Source organism: Phlebotomus papatasi, chromosome 3 (genome assembly GCF_024763615.1).
Source record: "Phlebotomus papatasi isolate M1 chromosome 3, Ppap_2.1, whole genome shotgun sequence".
NCBI classification, from domain to species: Eukaryota; Metazoa; Arthropoda; class Insecta; order Diptera; family Psychodidae; genus Phlebotomus; species Phlebotomus papatasi.
In genome coordinates, this window is record NC_077224.1 from 21,013,200 (window position 1) to 21,031,178 (window position 17,979).

At 32.9% G+C, this 17,979-nt stretch overlaps 3 protein-coding genes across 3 annotated transcripts in view; 1 reads left to right on the plus strand and 2 right to left on the minus strand.

The window, feature by feature from the left end:
- The window catches only part of LOC129808107 (acyl-CoA-binding protein), a 41,792-nt gene that overhangs the window by 15,918 nt on the left and 7,895 nt on the right, over positions 1-17,979 (plus strand). The gene's annotated exons all lie outside the window — the stretch shown is intronic.
- LOC129808109 (protein singles bar) lies at positions 3,774-4,861 on the minus strand. The gene is made up of 2 exons (XM_055857826.1): positions 4,109-4,861; positions 3,774-4,021 (listed from the first exon to the last, which is right to left on the minus strand). Exons 1-2 carry the CDS (start codon positions 4,580-4,582, stop codon positions 3,944-3,946), a joined length of 552 nt encoding a protein of 183 aa, XP_055713801.1. The 5' UTR covers positions 4,583-4,861; the 3' UTR covers positions 3,774-3,943.
- Positions 12,628-13,927, minus strand: LOC129808111 (uncharacterized). Its single transcript, XM_055857830.1, has 3 exons — positions 13,451-13,927; positions 13,192-13,380; positions 12,628-13,123 (listed from the first exon to the last, which is right to left on the minus strand). Exons 1-3 carry the CDS (start codon positions 13,532-13,534, stop codon positions 12,926-12,928), a joined length of 471 nt encoding a protein of 156 aa, XP_055713805.1. The 5' UTR covers positions 13,535-13,927; the 3' UTR covers positions 12,628-12,925.

Sequence of the window (17,979 nt, forward strand, 5' to 3'; positions counted from 1 at the left end):
AAACGTTATTCAGACGTCATTAAAATAACTTAGATTAGCGCTGAGCTTTGGGTACTCTCTGACCTCATTATTACGTTACATTTAATTAAAATATTTACTTGAGAATTATGCCCAGCGCACAATAAAATTTGTTTTGTAAACATGTTTTTGACATTTCAATAAGAGTGAATGAAATGTAAATCTAGTCATCTCACTTACTCTCATAGAAAATTTTGAAAACATGTTTATAAACAAAAGTGTTTGTGCGTTGGGTATTATGCCCAACGCACAATAACTTTTGTTTGTAAATATGTTTTCAAAATTTTCTATAAGTGTGAGAGAGATGACTAGAGCTAGATCTCACTCACTCTTATTGAAATGTCAAAAACATGTTTACTAAACAAAAGTTATTGTGCGTTGGGCATTATGCACAACGCACAATAAATTTTGTTTGTAAACATGTTTTCAAAATTTTCTACAAGAGCGAGCGAGATAAGAAATTTCTGTTTCATTTAACCCTTTAATGACAATTGGGTCACCGGTGACCCAAAAATGAAGTTTTTCTTACAGTCTTCTAAAGTTGCGTTTTGCTCTAAAAAGTCATAAAAAAGTGATTTTTCTGACCCCCGATTTTTGACTCTATCGTCCTTAAAGTGTGATTCAGTTCAGAGCTGTCTTCCCGACTGATTTGCATTCCCGGATTAGGAATGTAATTCTACTAGCGTCTGAGTTCCTTGACAAGAAGAGTTTTCCACCTCCGGAAAACCATGAGTATTCTGTTAATCGTTCTTTGTTAATTTTGTTAATTCCTATCGAAATATTGAGTACAATTAAATTGCATTATATATAGGCCCACATCCTATTTTCCTCATTCGGTCATTGGGAGGAATTATTAGGGAATTATGGGAAAAGGTAGGGGGAGGATAACCTCTAAATGCAAAGATGATGATCACATGGCCTAAGGGTGTTGGCTTTGAAGGGTAGTTGGTCTGCAGGGGTGAATTTTTGAGAAAAATATTGGTTCCTTAAGTAAGTATTCGGATCGGAAAATTGACCACCGGAAATTTCATGTTCCAACATAGGGAGCAGTTTTCACCAAAAATTGCTTTTTTGATGGAAATCGTTTGCACAGGTAGGTGCAAACGTCGAGGTTCTGTCAAATCTTCAATTTTTGACGAAAATTGCTTTCAATGTGTAGAGACCCTCATTCTCATTGAAATGTCAAAAACATGTTTACTAAACAAAAGTTATTGTGCATTGGACATTAACTTAAAAAGCACGTCATTCTCTAAAGTTTGATTAGAAGTCTTATGTAATTTTCCCGAGGTCATATTTACGTAAGTAAAACGTCAGTATAAGTACAATCTGAAGGGACACGCTCCCTTGTATTATATCAAATACTGTAGTTTGCTTAATATTTTTTTCACTATTTTCCTTCTAGTAAGAATTCGTTTGCATCACTTCATTAATCCATTCAATTAATGTACTAGGAATAATGGGCACCTACGGCTTAAGCTGAGAGACGGCTTATCTGAAAAGCAATTAAAATAATGATTAAGACTACATTTCCATCAGGTTCCCACTAAGCCGTCTCTCGGCATAAGCCATAAGTCTGTCTAATGGTGTCTACACACTAGAAGCAATTTTCGTCAAAAATTGCCTTTAAAAAAAATCTGACGTTTCTGCCTACGAGGATAGGGGAAATTTTCGTTAAAAAGGCATTTTTTAAAGAAATTGTTCCTAGTATGTAGGGGAAACTGGGGCACCACCAAACACGGGGTACCACCAAACACGGGGTACCACCAAACACGGGGTACCACCAAACACTGCGATTTTTTAATCGGATATTCGACTTCAGAGGATAAGACCTATAGGAATTTATAGGCACTATTGGGATGCTTGTCCATTGAAGGAATGGTCGAGATAGTCCAAGTAGTTTAGAAATAAAAATTTGTGTTTGGTGGTACCCCGTGTTTGGCGGTGCCCCAGTTTCCCCTATAGGCCATAAGGCATAACGATCACTATATTTAAATTCTTATAATTAATTCATTACAAACTCTTTGTACTTCTATAGATTAACTCTCTAAGAAAAGAAATTGTCATATATTTAGAATTCCAATTAGGAGAGAAAATGAAGGAAATTATTATCAAAATCGATGCGATGTTACACTTTTCGCGAGCAACTTCGTGCAAAAACTTCGAAAGGCCTAAGTAAGAGGAGGTGGGAGTTTCATTGATATACGATTTTTCGCATATTTCTAAAGGTAGATGGGCCTTACAATTATATTATTTAGTTTCACAACTGTTTTGTAGAGTTAAAGTTAAATTACATTACGGTAAATCTCAGTTTCCTTTATAAATTTGCGAAAAAATCGTATATCAATGTAACTCCACTGATCAAAGTAGCCCCATCTCCCCCTTTTATAATTAAATTATTTTTAATTTCCCTTTAGTCCTGCTGTGGGAGGGGGGGGCGTGGCCTAAAATCGTTACTAGTAATAATTTAGGGATTTATGCTATTAAATACTAATGCACTGCAAATAACAAGGAATTACAGATTAAAAAAAAAACTTCAACAGAAAAAAGAAGTCCCACAAATTGGCTTAACTATTTTTTTTTTAATAATTTTTCAAATTATTTTATTGCTTGAATTTTCTAGAAATGTTAATGTACACAGAAAAAATGTTGTAAAACAGTTTGTAAATGTTTGTTCCACTGGAGACTTACAAAACGCTCGTCAGTCGTGGAACCTACTAAAAAAAATTTGAAAGCTAGAGGGAAGTGGGGCACCTTTGAAATTGCGATTTTTCCCCTATGTTAAAGTGAAACTAAGTCATATCATAATGTTAATTAACTTCTCAATCTGTTTGTGCAGCTAAATTATATCACGATAAGGCTCAATTTTATTTAAAAATAGGCGAAAAATCTTAATTTCAAAGGTACCCCACTTTCAAAGGTTCCCCACTTCACCCTACTTCTTTTTCACGAGCATAATTTGTAAGTTGATCATTTAACGAAGATTTTTTGTTCTTTTATAATAATTTGTTTGTGAATTTTTATCTGGCAGAATTTTACAAACAAATGACAAAATTTTACCAACTTTTTTTGTGTGTTTTGCGAACATTTACAAATGTTTGTAAAAGAACAAAACATGCTCATTAAAGAGTTCATATTATGAATAATATTTATCGAAAAAAAATGCACACAAACTTTTACGAACTTATTAGATAGTTTACACGATTTACGAACACTTCGTAATCCCCGGTAAAAATTCACCAACATTTACAAACTAAAATTTTTTCTGTGTATTTTATTCTTAATTTTTTTTAAATAATGAAGATTAGTTAAAGAATGCTTCTTGGCAGAAAAAAAAACTCATTCTCAAGAAAATCTCATTCTTCGCTTTATTGAACCTAAACCAATAAATTTTTAATGCATTTATAATTAATTTTGAGAAATTATTTGCATTGCTTTATCTTTGATGTTGGAGCAATAACAGCACGATCGTGATTGCGAGTGATCTTGAGGAAATGCCGAGACATTTTCGAAAATTACACAATTTACAACAAATTAGTCGTAGTTTTATTGCACAATTAGATATATACGGCTATATAAACACTGATAAATCGCCTAACTTGTTTGCAATTTTTCTCTCACGGCTAATTTCTTGCTGATTCAGTTTTTTTTCACGGTAATTGCCATTGATTTTTCCCTTGGATGTGTGAAAAGGCACGACTTCAATCAAAGAGACAACTTTTTCGTGGTCAAGTTCAATAAAACATCAAGCATGCATGTTGATTGTGAAAAAAAAGAAATATTTATGGCTTTTCGTTGGAATTTTGCAGTACAATTTAATGACTTTTCACAAATATATGCATTATATATTGGTTTTTATTTGGTATTTTAAAAATAGAAGAGTTATTATAGAGATCGTAGACTCATGCTAATGCAGCGTTGAAATTAATCATGAATTTCCGTTGTAACTTCTGAATGCGAGAAATGCATCGTAACTATAAATTATTGTCATTAGGCCGCCCATGTACTGGAAGAAAGATAAAAATCGGGAAGATCGGTAGAGATCAATTGAAGATCACAGAGACGGTTAAAAAAAGGATATGATCAAACTCACATAAAGAGTTGTTAAACTTGTGTAATCTCCGGGTCCGGTGAAAAATTTGGAGAAATTCTGGTAGAATTGCTCACGATAAGCTACACTTCCAGATGCACTGATGTAGAAGAAGGCACAGAAGATATTGAAGACGATCTCGAAGATTGAAGATCGCACAAGTTTAAATGTATTGACACTGAAGGTGTAGCAAATTAAGAGGAGAGCTGTTGTAGGAAGACAGGCTGATGTGGCTGAGAGGAATGCAAAATATGGATCCCATCCAAAGCCCTTCTTGGCATTTTCTAAGCCAAATGTGAAGACAAGACTCTGACAAAAGATCCCAATGAGGCATTCAAATAGCTTCAAAAGCCCGTACTTTGATGTAAAGAAGCCAGGCTGGAGACAATGGAACATCCGGCAGTAGCACAATTTAATCCCTGTCCGGATGGGAGTCTCCCGATTGACTGGTCTCATTGTTATCACAGTTTGTGGCATATTTTTTTTTACACAAAATAGCAAAAATTTAACTCAAAAGATCACTAAAATATCCTCAGAAGGAACAAAGTTTCCAGGCACAATGTTACTAATCCAAGATTTCACGGAGTACTGCTGTTGACTCATTGTGGTACATACGCTAAAAATACTAAACACCCAGAATCCCCCAATTTCCATTCTTCCCTCCGGAGTTCACGCATCTTCTCCTGACACTGCGTGTGTGTCTCCTCTCCCGATCTATTTTTGTCATCCCGAAAGCGACAATCTTTTCGCACTCCATCATCAACAACTCTACACGGGGGATTGTTGACAATGTCAAGAATACAAGGAAAGATATTCAAAGAATTCATTGGCTAGAGGCACCGTGTCAATAAACTCTCTGTTTATTTTTTCCCGGATGCTTTTTATACAAATTCTAATGAAGGTATTTCAGATTGATCTTACATGATCGAGAATTAGCTATTTCTATTATTTGTTTATTTTTTTCCTTAAAAAAGGATTAGATTCTTTTTAGTCTATTAATGATCTCTGTAGAGCCCGGCGCGCGCCGACTGTTAGCCGTTTTTAGCGCGCCGCCAAACTTTTTTCCTAGCCGCCGCCGCCTAAAAATTTTTGAGGCGCGCCGCCGAGCGCGCCGCCAAGAATAATTCGGCGCAGCGCCAGTAGGCGCCACACTGCAACTTTATTTTTTTACATAAATTTTTGTTTTTTTGTTTTTCAGACTGTTCTTTTTTTGTTTAACATAATTTTTTGTTTTTCAGATTGTTTTTTTTTTTGTTTATGCGTTTTATGCAAACCCGAGTGATATGTAATTAGAAAATTCTTATAGAAAATTTAACGCTATAGAACTTTGCTGAATATCACTTTCCTCTAGGGGAAAGGCTCATAATTTTGTCCAGTTTCTTATTTTGGACACTTTGAGGATAACATTGGACACTAAAAATAAATTGATTAAAATGATGGATTTTTATTCCAATATTTGATGAATAATGAATTCTATCTAAATATTTGTTCTTTTTGGAAGATTTTAACACTAAATTCGTTAAAATTTGAATATGATTTGAGTTGAAATTGCTTTGTTGAAAATTCAGTGTGAGCAATTGCTTACGAGAAATATGACAGAACTTCGTGGCTTACTTCAGTCTTATTTAGTTTTGGTGAAGTACTAACAAAGTTTGTTCGCTGTTTTTTAGTGATATTATTGAATATTCATTGAATATTGTGTTGATTCACGTTACTGATGATTTGTACATTTGACCTGAAGTGAGATTTGCCTTGTGAATTATATTTTTCGTGTGAAAAATGGGAAATTTTTTAAGACATTCACCAGTGAGGTGATGGTTCTTATTTTGGACAGGTGTTTTTCTCACGAAATTTCGTGAAGTTTTAGCTTTTGTGATGACTAGGTTGGACAAATGCCTGGAGAAACAAAGGAGCATCATCTCTACGAAAGAGATGTAGCGAGAAATGCCTTGAAAGGCTCCCGGGAAGGTCAGGGAATGAGCGACTCCGCACGTACTTGGAGTATCGAAGTCAACTCATTTTAATGAATGATATGGAAAGTTTCCGGGCTTCATGTGACATTCTACGTTTCCCTTACATGAACAGGAAGAGGACTTGGTAAGATTGGTTCATCAAATGAAGAACAATGGGCATCCTATTGAGGCGGATTAGCTGTCCAAATTTACAGCCAAGTTGGACAAATTAATAAACAAGTTGTCCAAAATAAGAGCCAAAGTCACTTCTACATATCAATTCATTTTTAAACGTATTAAAACTAATTTTAATAAAAATAAGACGATAAATAGCTTGCTAAGTTTCTAAACAACCCTTCTGAAAAGAGAGTAACAAGAAATGTCAATTAGTATAGAAAATATCGAACTTCAAACTTGGAACTTCGATGCTTATAAGCAGACTGTCCAAAATTATAAGCACTTCCCCTATCTAAAAAATGTTATTTTCGAGCAATTTTCTATGAGATTATTTTGTGGAGTTTCTAAAAATTGCTGGGGTAGTATCAAAGCATGGCATAAGTTGTTACATTTTGCTCACGAAAATGGAAAAATTATCTAGTTTATATATTTCGATAGGAAATTTACTTCTTTACCTACTACTTTGTCGAAGATCTTTTTTTCTATTTCTTAACGACAAATATATTTTAATTTAGTCAATATTGATGTTCATTGTAAGGAAAATATTCCAAAAAAGGGTCCATAATTTCAATATTTTTTTTTTTGGTAAAAACCAAATGGTCAGTAAAAAGTCAAAAGTGGTCAGCAGAAAATCAAATTTGATCAGCAAATAATTCGAAATAATCAGCAAAAATTTTCAATTTTGTCAGTAAAAAGTAAAATTTTGTTAGTAAAAAGTTAAATTTGGTCAGTAGAAAGTTAAATTTGGTAAGTAAAAACTTCGAATTGATCAGTAGATATATTCGAGTTGATCAGCAAAAAATTAAAAATGAGCAGCAAAAAAATTAAAAAAGCAGTAAAAACTAAAAAGTGGTCAGCAAAAAATTAAAAAGGAGCAGTAAAAAATAAAAATTTGTCAGCAAAAAATTAAAAGAGGTCAGTAAAAAATTAAGTGGTCGGTAAAAAATAAAAATTGGTCAGTACAAAATGAAAAGTGGTCAGTAAAAAATAAAAATTGGCCAGTAAAAAATTAAAAGTGAACAGTAAAAAATTAAATGTGGTCAGTAAAAAATTAAAAGTGGTCAGTAAAGAATTAAAATTAGTCAGTAAAAAATTAAAAGTGGTCTGTTAAAAATACAATTTGGTGAGTAAAAAATTAAAAACAAGCAGTAGAAAATAAAAATTGGTCACTAAAAAATAAAATTTGATCATTAGAAAATCAAAATTGATCAGCAAAAAATTAAAAGTGATCAGTGATAAATAAAATATGGTCAGTAAAAAACGAATTGTGGTCAACATAAAATTAAAAGAGGTCAGTAAAAAATTAAGAGTGGTCAGTAAAAAATTAAATTTGGCCAGTAAAAATTATAATTGGTCAGTAAAAAATATAAATTGGTCAGCGGCCAGTGATAATCCTAAATCAGTTTATAGTGGTGCATTTCCTTCGGGATCGGGAATCTTCGTTTTTTCCATTTTGTTATTTACACTTTTGTTTTTCCCAAAGATTCTCCCTTTGGAATCTTTGTCTTCGGTAACTTTTGTTTTTTGAAAACTTTGTCTTTGGAAATGTTGTCTTTCATACATTTTTCACAATTTTCAGAAATTTTGTCTGTAACAAATTTTGCACAAGTATATTTTATAAATTTCCAAAAATTTCCTTTTTCTCAAAAAATTTCCATTTGCCCCAAAGTATGAAACTAAAAACCTCCCAAAAACAGAAAATTTCCTTTCGTCCCGATAGGTTATACTGTTAACTTCCCAAAACACCCTTGTTCCAAAGGACGAGACTAAAAATTTTCAAAAACAGAGAATTTCCCTTTGCCCCGACAGATGATACTGGTAAATTCCCAAAACACAGAAAATTTCCCTTTGCCCTAAATAACGAAACTAAAAATTTCCCAAAACAAAATTTTCCTTTGCCCCGCCCCGACAGACGATTCTGATAGCTTTCCAAAACACAGAAAATTTCCCTTTGCCCCAAAAGACGAAACTAACAATTTCCCAAAACACAGAAAATTTCCCTTTGACCTGAAGGACGAAACTAAAAACTTCAAAAAACACCATTGTGATATCATTATTTTATTTAATAAAATATATTTGTTTAAAATATATAAAAGACAAGATTTCCAAAGACAAAGTTTCCAAAAAACAAAGGTTACCGAAGACAAAGATTCCAAAGAAAAATTGGAAAAAACAAAATGGAAAAAACAAAGATTCCGCAAACCCTTGGAAACTATGAGAGATAGAGGCCTCATACTTTACACCCTATTAAAGTCTCCTTTAGGCTCAAGATTTGCGAAATTTCACTTGAAAATTACTGCTCATTTTTATTTTTTTATTGACCACTTTTTATTTTTTATTGACCATTTTTTATATTTTCTGACCACATTTTATTTTTTACTGCACATTTTTAATTTTTGCTGACCAATTTCTTACGGAATTGAATATTTTCAATTTCTTGTTGACCACTTGTTGTTTTTTATTGAACTTTTTATTGACCACTTTATTTTCTACCAATCAAATGTTATTTTCTACTGCTCATTTTAAATTTTTAACTGACCACTTATTATTTTTTACTGATCACTCTTTATTTTTTACTGATCAAATTTTATTTTTTACTGATAATTTTTAATTTTTTACTGACCACTTTTTATTTTCTATTTATAACATTTTATTTTCTACTGATCAAATTTTATTTTTTTTAACCAATCATTAGTAGTTTTTTACTCGCCACTTTTTATCTTTTACTCACCACATTTTATTATTAATTGCTAATTTTTAATTTTTTACTGGCCACTTTATTTTCTACTGACCACTTTTGATTTTCTACTGATCAAATTTTATTTTTTACTGTTTATTTTTAATTTTTTACTGACCATATTTTATTTTTCACTGATCACTTTTTACTTTTTACTGATCATGTTTAATTTCTTGCTGACCGCTTTTCATTTTTTACTGACCGCTTTTAATAAAGTACTGCTCTTTTTTTAATTTTTTTAATGATCTTTTTAAACTTTTAGCTGTCTTTTTTTTATTTTTTACTGATCATTTCGAATTTTTTGCTGACCAAATTTGACTTTTTACTGCTCGTTTATTCAATGCCTATTTTTTTTATTTTCCATATAAGGTAAAGTATCTTATGTCGACGACTTGAAGATAGACTTTGTGAAAAACTTATGAAAAAACCGTTATAATTTGTGTTTTTTGATAGGGTTTTTACCTAAAAGAAAAGAATAGATCCTTATCTACGCGAAGTATTCTAAAAATTAAGGATCAAAATTGTGAATTAGTTAAGAATTTCACGTACCTATATTTTGTTAACACTAAACCTACCGAGATTTTTCTATACCTATTCCTACCATACCCGGTCAAATTGACCGATACTGATGAATAATAATAATAATTTATTTAACCCTTGCAAACTTGTGCTTTGGGATACTGATGAATGCTATCAGAGACAATACTATCACCTACTTTCAGTCTGGGATGATTTAGGGAGGCCCCTAGAGTCGATTTCATCTATTTACAGCAAAGAGAACCAACCCCTCCCTCCCCCAGTTAGTAAAAAATCAGTCAGAGGGAAGAATTTTTTTCTGAATTATTTTTTGGCCAAAATAATAGAGGTAGCCACTCAGAATGTTCTGACAACCCCCCCAAAAGTTAATACAAGGAATCCAAATACAATATGGATTTTCTACTCATCCCACTCCTTCACCTCCAGAAACCACTCTTTTGGAAATATCTCAAAAACTAATTCATCGATTCCTTTCATTTTTGGATATGTTTTAGAGGTAGTCAAGGCGGACATTTCGTCCTTAGGCACCAATACTCCCCAAAACTTCTTTCTTTCAGCTTTTAAGGTCAGTATTTTTAAACTATTTTAGTTGTTCTATAATATTCTAAAACTGAATAAAATTGCTTTAGGCTTATACAAGATTTTTAGATCTCTCAAAATAAATGAAATTTTGTCCAAATCCGTCGAAAATCCAATTTCCTAAGCATTGATTTGATTCCTAAGTACCAATTGACCACTGACCTTGCAAAACCCCTGAAGGAATTTTCAGAGAGAATTAGTGTCTGAGAACGAAATGTCCGTCTAAAACATCTCCAAAAATGAAAGAAATCGATGAATTAGTTTTTAAGATATTTCCAAAAGAGTGGTTTCTGGAGGTGAAGGAGTGGGATGAAAAGAAAATCCATATTGTATTTGGATTCCTTGCATTAACTTTTGGGGGGGTTGTCAGAACATTCTGAGTGGCTAGTTCTATTATTTTGGCCAAAAAATAATTCAGAAAAAAATTCTTCCCTCTGACTGATTTTTTACTAACTGGGGGAGGGAGGGGTTGGTTGACTTTGCTGTAAATAGATGAAATGGACTCTAGGGGCCTCTCTAAAATATCCAAGAGTGAAAGTAGGTGATAGTGATAGTATATAGTAGATGATTACCTATGTCAAATCGGTCAAATTGACCGGTCGTGGTAGGTAGAGCACATGAAAAAGTTTCTCGAAAAAGACAAAACAAAATAAAAAACAAATACTCAAAAATATATCATATGGACATATTAAGAAAAGTCATGCACTTAAGGTAGTGGCAATTGAACGTCTAGTCTACGTAAATATTAGAAATATGTCCAAAAGGTCAATTTGACCGGGCTTGGTATGTTTAGTGTTAATAAAATGAAGAAAAAAATCGGCGCGCTTGGCGCGCCGCCGCCAACTGCTTCGGCTGCGCGCCGGCGCGCCAGCCGCCGCTGAACCATTTTAAAACTTCTGGCGCCGCCGCCGAAACCCTCTGTGCGCCGGGCTCTAGATCTCTGTGATTTATTAAAATAGTATTAATGATCGTTATAAAAGAGATATCATTCGATCGTATATGGTTGATATCTCAGCTGTTCAATCACTAATGGCATCTCTTGGGAAACATTTACAACACTCGCGGATAAGTACAGTGCGACACCGAGTTACGCGATATGCATATTCTTAAGTCTATTTTTAGTATACTCTATTTTTAGAGAACACAACAAAAATGCACAAAAAAACAACATGAAAAATTAAATAAATTCTAGGAGAGCGGAGATAAGACATTCATATTTTTTTTTTATAACTTAAAGTCAAAGAGGAAGCAATATATTCCGTCAATTTTAGGTTAATTAAATAATATCATTGAAAGCAGTATATCAGTTAGTTTTGTATGCAAATAGACGAATTTATAGATTATACAACACTTATTGAAGAAAGCGACGATTTAACGATACTTCTACACTGAGAGAAATCCGAAAAAGTTAAAATAACATTCCGGAAATGTTAATTTTACCCTGCATTATTGATCCGAAATATGTGTAAATATTACCCTTTTTAGGTGTATTAGGGGTTAAATTAACCCTTTTTATGCTAATTTTACCTTTTAAAAGGTGTAAAATTAACTTAAAAAAATGTTGATATGTTTTTACACCCAAAAAGTGTTAAAGTTATGAGGAAAAAAAATTAATCGTACCCCAGTTTTTTCTCAGCGTATGAGTGTCATAACTTGTCATAAGTGTCATAATTTTGCAAATCTAAAGCGGTTTTCAGACTAGAGGCAGGGGCCTCTCGACATTTCATTCTTCCATACGTTTTTGCATAGAGGCACTGAAAATTATTGGCAAGTTTTTTCCTAAAGAGAATTGACTTATCAGTCTGATGTATTTCGAAATCGTCCATTATAAGCTATCTAAAAATACATATTTCATAATGTTCGCCAAAATTATACAAGAACTACGAGCAAATTTGTTTAAGTCTCGGTGAAATATCTGCAAAATTTTTACAAGGAAAAGTGAAAAATTGCTTCACTTTTTATTAGGCTTGATGGGCCCCTGCTAGAGCTTTAGCCTAGCTCCCAAAGGTCTGAAAATACTAAATGGTGTGCAATTTTATTGCTTTTTGAGAAGCTAAAAGATTACTTATCTTTAATAATCCAGTCCTAAATTAAATCTTTCCAAAAAAGGAGTTGATAACAAATTAGAGCAGTTAAGCTATATGGCTAAGTCTTAGGTCTGAAGCCCGTATAAATTTTTGAATATTTACGTGGTCTTATCGTGACCCCTTACCGTGCTATCACACTAGGATTTTTTCAATTTGAAAATTCAATTTAATTTTCAGATGGATTATTCCTACACTGCACTTGAGAGAAATTCGAAAAAGTCAAAATAACATTCCAGAAATGTTAATTTTACCCTGCATTATTGATCGGAAATCGGTGTCAATATTAAGCGTTTTAGGTGTATTATGGGTTAAAGTTACCCCTTTTCATGTTAATTTTACACTTAAAAAGGTATAAAATTACCTTATAATGGTGTAAAATTAACATTAAAAAATGTTGTTGATATATTTTTACACCAAAAAAGTGTTAAAGTTATGAGAAAAAAAAGTTAATCGCACCCTCTTTTTTTCTCAGTGTGAAATATGTGACTGTGTTAAAGGCAAATGTTTGTTTATAAATTTTCATTCAACATTCTTGTATTAAAAAGAACGTATATTTCGTAATTGAGAATCTTTTTTATAGCTCCATTGTTGTAATACTATCAATTTATTTATATTCTTTTAGTTTTTAGTAGGAAAAATGTATTTTCAGCATAAGAACAATAATTTTTCCGTTTAAAGCTCTAATGAATGAAACTGTCACATGCAAAATCATCCAGCTCCCCTTTGTTAGTGCTACAACTTACTTTAAATTTTAGACATGTCGGTAGAATTTAAATGTTAGGAATGCACTTATGAAATAGAGTCCGGATACAACAATTCCAATCACTGATGATGTTAGATAGCAGTTGTAGACCGAATTTGAAGGCCATAGAGTTGTCAAGATCTCCACGAAAAAGGCAATGGAGGCCGCTAGATAAGCTATGAAGGCCACGGTGTGATAGATCAAGTCCTAAATTGCAAAAAAAAAAAACGTAATATAAATTACATTATACTAAAATTTAAATTTGAGTTACTCACAAGGCTTGTCCGGAAGATGATCCCTCCGGATTTGATTGTGATGAAACTGGCACAGAGAAAGCAAAAATTGCCAATGATAAAAGTTCCGGGGGTGACCAAGAAAATCAACCTGATGGGGGTCATATCAGAAAGGACCTTGTATTCATTGATGTTGTACCAAAATAATCCAACAACAAACACTCCTAGGATCTGAAATTTTTGTTTGATTTGAATTTTGTGATTTTTTAGATATTTTAAGGGATCATGTGATCCTATTTACCAACTGGGTCACCATCAATACATATCCCGTGCGGATGATAGACGATGGTGCATCCGTTGTTGCGGAAGATCTTGCATTAGCCATTTCTCGGGTGATGATAAATGATTTAAAGATCACAAATTGTCCCTATTTCATGAAGAAAAAACATGAGAAAAAGATGACGAAGTGGAAAACACTTCGCGAAATGCTCAAATTCGTAAGGTCAACGCCATGTAATGGATGGGTAAAATCGTTGTGATTAAGTTTGATCTTTTTCAAAAAATACCTTTCACTGTTAATTTTTTCATGTTTGCTATCAATCGCAATCGATATGAATTAATGAATAGTAGGGGAGACAGGGGTAGAATTAGCCAGCAAATGAAGCTTTCGTTTTCACACATAATTTGTAATAAAATGGTAAAGTCTGCGTAATGTTTTTATACCCCATAAGTTACACTCGGATATTAGCTTTAGGAGATTGTGTAGTTCAGACCTGTAGTTTCCTTAATTTTCCTTCTAGAAGAAAATTAAAAAAACTAAGGCACTTTGGCTAAATGTTCCCCGGTACGGGGAACATATAGCCAATTTCGGGGCAAATGTAGTCACGATTTTTTTCAACACAACATTTACATTGGATGTACCAAATACTATTCCGTTTGATACTCGGAAACTCACTAATGTTACGCGAATCACTTAAATTTGTAAGAAATTACTTGAAATAACTATTCCACATCATTTTGTAATCGAGTCACAATTGATTGCAAAATTCGCAGAGGAAATCCATTTCACCACTTTACTGACATATGGTAACACTAGAAGGAGTGGTGAATAAGATTTTATGAACTTTCTCACCTAAAAATTATTTAGCGGTAAATTGCGAAAAATTAAAAAAAAATAAATAGGATAAATAAACAACAAATGATAATCATGTTTCCTCTTTAATTCCATTTATTCCTCTTCTTTTTTAATGATAGGAATGGTAGGGAGATTCTCCTTCTCCACTTTAACTTTCCTTTTCGGGTTTTTATTTTGAGGTTTTTTCTTTTCCTTTTCTTCCTTTATCTACAGTTCCTGCTGCTTTTTCTGGTGATCTTCCTTCTTCTTCCGGAGTTCCTCCTTCTTCTGAAGTTCCTTCTTCCTTCTCTTTTCTGGACTGCCGGTTATAATAGTGGACTTTTGTCCCCTTTTCCCCACACTGGCTAATGGTTAATGCCAATTTATTGGCATCCTGCGGTCAGATTTTGTGGCAAAGTTGTACGCCAACTCACGCATTTCTTCCTTGGTTAAACCGTTGTTTAACTTCGAAGATTTTATTAAATATTCCTCCAAAACATTTTCTTCCTCAGTGGTGAAAATTTGTCTGGAGGAATATTTTGAGGAATACTTCGACTTTTTTAGTCCCATTCGCAGAGGTACCTCAACCATTTCTTTTTTAAACCTCTTCATTCAAAGAGATATGGTGGTTCTATTGATTCCGTAGTACTTCGAGGCTTGCCGGATACTTTTCTTCCCCTTCCGGATGTCTTCGATTGCATCTCTCATTTTTTCCTCCGAAATCACGGCTCGGTCGGTTTTTCTTGTGTAAGTTCTCATTTTTGACTGGAATAGAAATCAACGTCAATAGAATAAAAGAAAACACCCACGACCGAAACAGTTTTCTTAATTCTGCAAAATTTTTGTTTATAATTTTTGCACTAGCCATAAAGTGAGGTTAGGTTACAACACAAAATTACTGTAAACACTTTTCATGCAAATGTACATGCGTAAATTATATTATTGGACAATTACAAAGACCTAAGAAGTAAAAATCTTTTAAAATAGTACTTACAGAGTCACTTTTTAATAAATTTCCAATCACGAAGCTCACAGTAAAAAACACCTCCAATCGTTTTGACAACCGGTTTTTCACCACTAGTAATTAGAGGTGCCCTCTGTTATTCCCCATTTGGTGTTGCCAGTGTGACAGGCTACATCTGCCCCGAAAGTCTGGCTATATCTTCCCCGAGGACTGTTTAAGTGATAATAATTATACATATAAAAGGAGGTTTGGATCCTCAAAGTCAAAAATATCTGATAATTAACCCTAATGAACCAGGAACAAGATAATGCCTCAATATATAATTTAAAAATTCAGATGTTCAATTGCCAATGCAAAAATATACGCAACGAAATTACAGTTTTAGGTCGATTTTATAAAAATGCTTATAAATTGAAATATAGGAGACCTAAGCTGATAAATATTTTAGAGAACATAGGAATAGGCGTCTCAATTGATTTAGCAATAGTTTTCATAACATTCTGTTTAAGATAGACTAGAAAATTGCACTGTCTATTTCTACCCCTGGCTATTTCTACCCCGGTCTCCCCTATATAAGAAATATTTAAAAAGTGCTGTAAATAAATTTTATATAACCGATATGAATTGGTTTATAAATCGGAATTCCGAAACCAAGAAAATTTTGCACAAATCGGTTAAAAGTTGGGTGCTTTCGGTTGACCCTGTATTAACCAATTTGAATCACTAAGAAGTACAAAAAAACTAAAAAAAAACGAATTAAAATATATGCTTTATAAAGACTTTTTCTATAATCGGCTTAAAACGTTTTATGTTAATCTGGAATCCGAAAGCTATAAAATCTTGCTAAAAATCGGTTGCAAGATATGGTTTTTCCGGAAAGGTTAACTTTTAACCTCGAAAAATTCAAGAATCGTATATAAGAATAAAAACAACTAAAGCAAAATAACTTCAAGTACGTTAAATACCTTATATAAATGGTTCTCAATTACGATTTTACTAGAACAAAAGATTGTAAGGAATTTTTGCGTAGAGAGGAGAACCCTAACGGGAAATATGCGATATAAATTGATTCATTCACTGAGAGAAATCCGAAAAAGTTTAAATAACATTCCGGAAATGTTTATTTTACCCTGCAGTATTGATCCGAAAACGGTGTAAATATTATCCTTTTTAGGTGTATTATGGGTTAAAGTTACCCTTCTTTCATGTTGATTTTACCCTTAAAAGGTGTAAAATTAACATTAAAAAATGTTGATATATTTTTACACCCAAAAAGTGTTAAAGTTATGACGAAAAAAAGTTAATCGCAGCTTCTTTTTTTTCTCAGTGTTGTTTCCAGTTACGTACTATAGATGATTTTATCCCAAAATTGAAATAAGACAATTTTTAAATACAGTAGACTCTCGCTTATCCTTGGACTCTTATTCCGGGTGACATAAAAAAGTTCGTGAGACAGTTGAATATTAAAATTTTTGTTAACAAATGTGGTCTATCTACTGCAATTCTTTCTCACTGTAACTTTTTGGGACAGTACGCATGTTCAGTAGAATGTCGATTCAGTCAAGTCAGAATTCACTTCAAAAATTCTCAATGTAAACAAAAAATCGTTGGATTTAAAACGATTTGACGTGTATCAATCTTAAAATCCGTGTGACATTTAGGTTCCGTTCTCATGGATAAGCGAGAGTTTATTGTAGTTGGTCCTTCGAGAACTTCAGCATCATTAGATATTAACAAGTGTTAAAACGTCCACCGGTTTCAATATAAAGGTCAGCCCAAGCTTTTAGGTCTTGTCAAAACCGATCTTTAGAAAACGTAATCCTGCAAACCTATCTTAAATAAATTTCGCAGGTTTAAGGTAAGGTTTAAGGTAAGATTTTTTCGAGGTTAAATTTTGCAAAAATCTTAAACGTGAACCAATAAAGTAGATTTGATAAGTAATTAAATCCGAAGTTGAAATTACCCAAATTCATCAGAGTAATTCCCAAAGATATGATCAAGAATCAAGTAACCCCAAGTACAATGTAACTCCAATGATATAAGCTGGTTGAGGCTATCTGTATTCTAATAATATTTCTTTTTAATTTCTTTTATTGATGAATTATAGCCAAGCAGCTAATAAAGCTAGGTCTTCAATCTTGCCATCAAATCGCTCATAGACAAAGGCAATTATAAAAAGGAATTTAAAAGCGTAAACTCGAAACTTGAGATGGGTTATCCATCGTTTTGCCCTGGAGGTTGGAAAGCAACGCTAAGACGGCGATGGCCTATAAGAAATCTTTAAGAAAATAAGAAATGAACACGGTAATACTATTGGAGTCGTAGGGGAGACTGGGGCAAATTATGCTTGAAATTTTTATTATAGATAGCATTCATGAACCTTCTTAAACTTACAAAGTTTCAAGGGATTCGAAGAAGGATTATGTAAAATAAAAAAATAATGAAATTTTGAGCCCTATTTTTGGAATATTTGGCTGACAGAAAATATCAATACTGATTCGGTCAATTTAATCACATTTCTCGTTAAGATAGAGAAAAGTTATCTTCGACAAAGTTGGAGAGGAATAAATTTCCTATAGAAATATGTCTATTCGATATTTTTAACGTTCGCGAGAGTAAAACGTCACAAATTATCCGAAGACTGACAAAATTTGCCCCAGCAATTTTGAAAATCTCCACAAAATTGACTTTTAGAGAATGATTCGAAAATCACATTTCTTTCGAGATAGGGGAAAATAGTCTTCTGCAATGT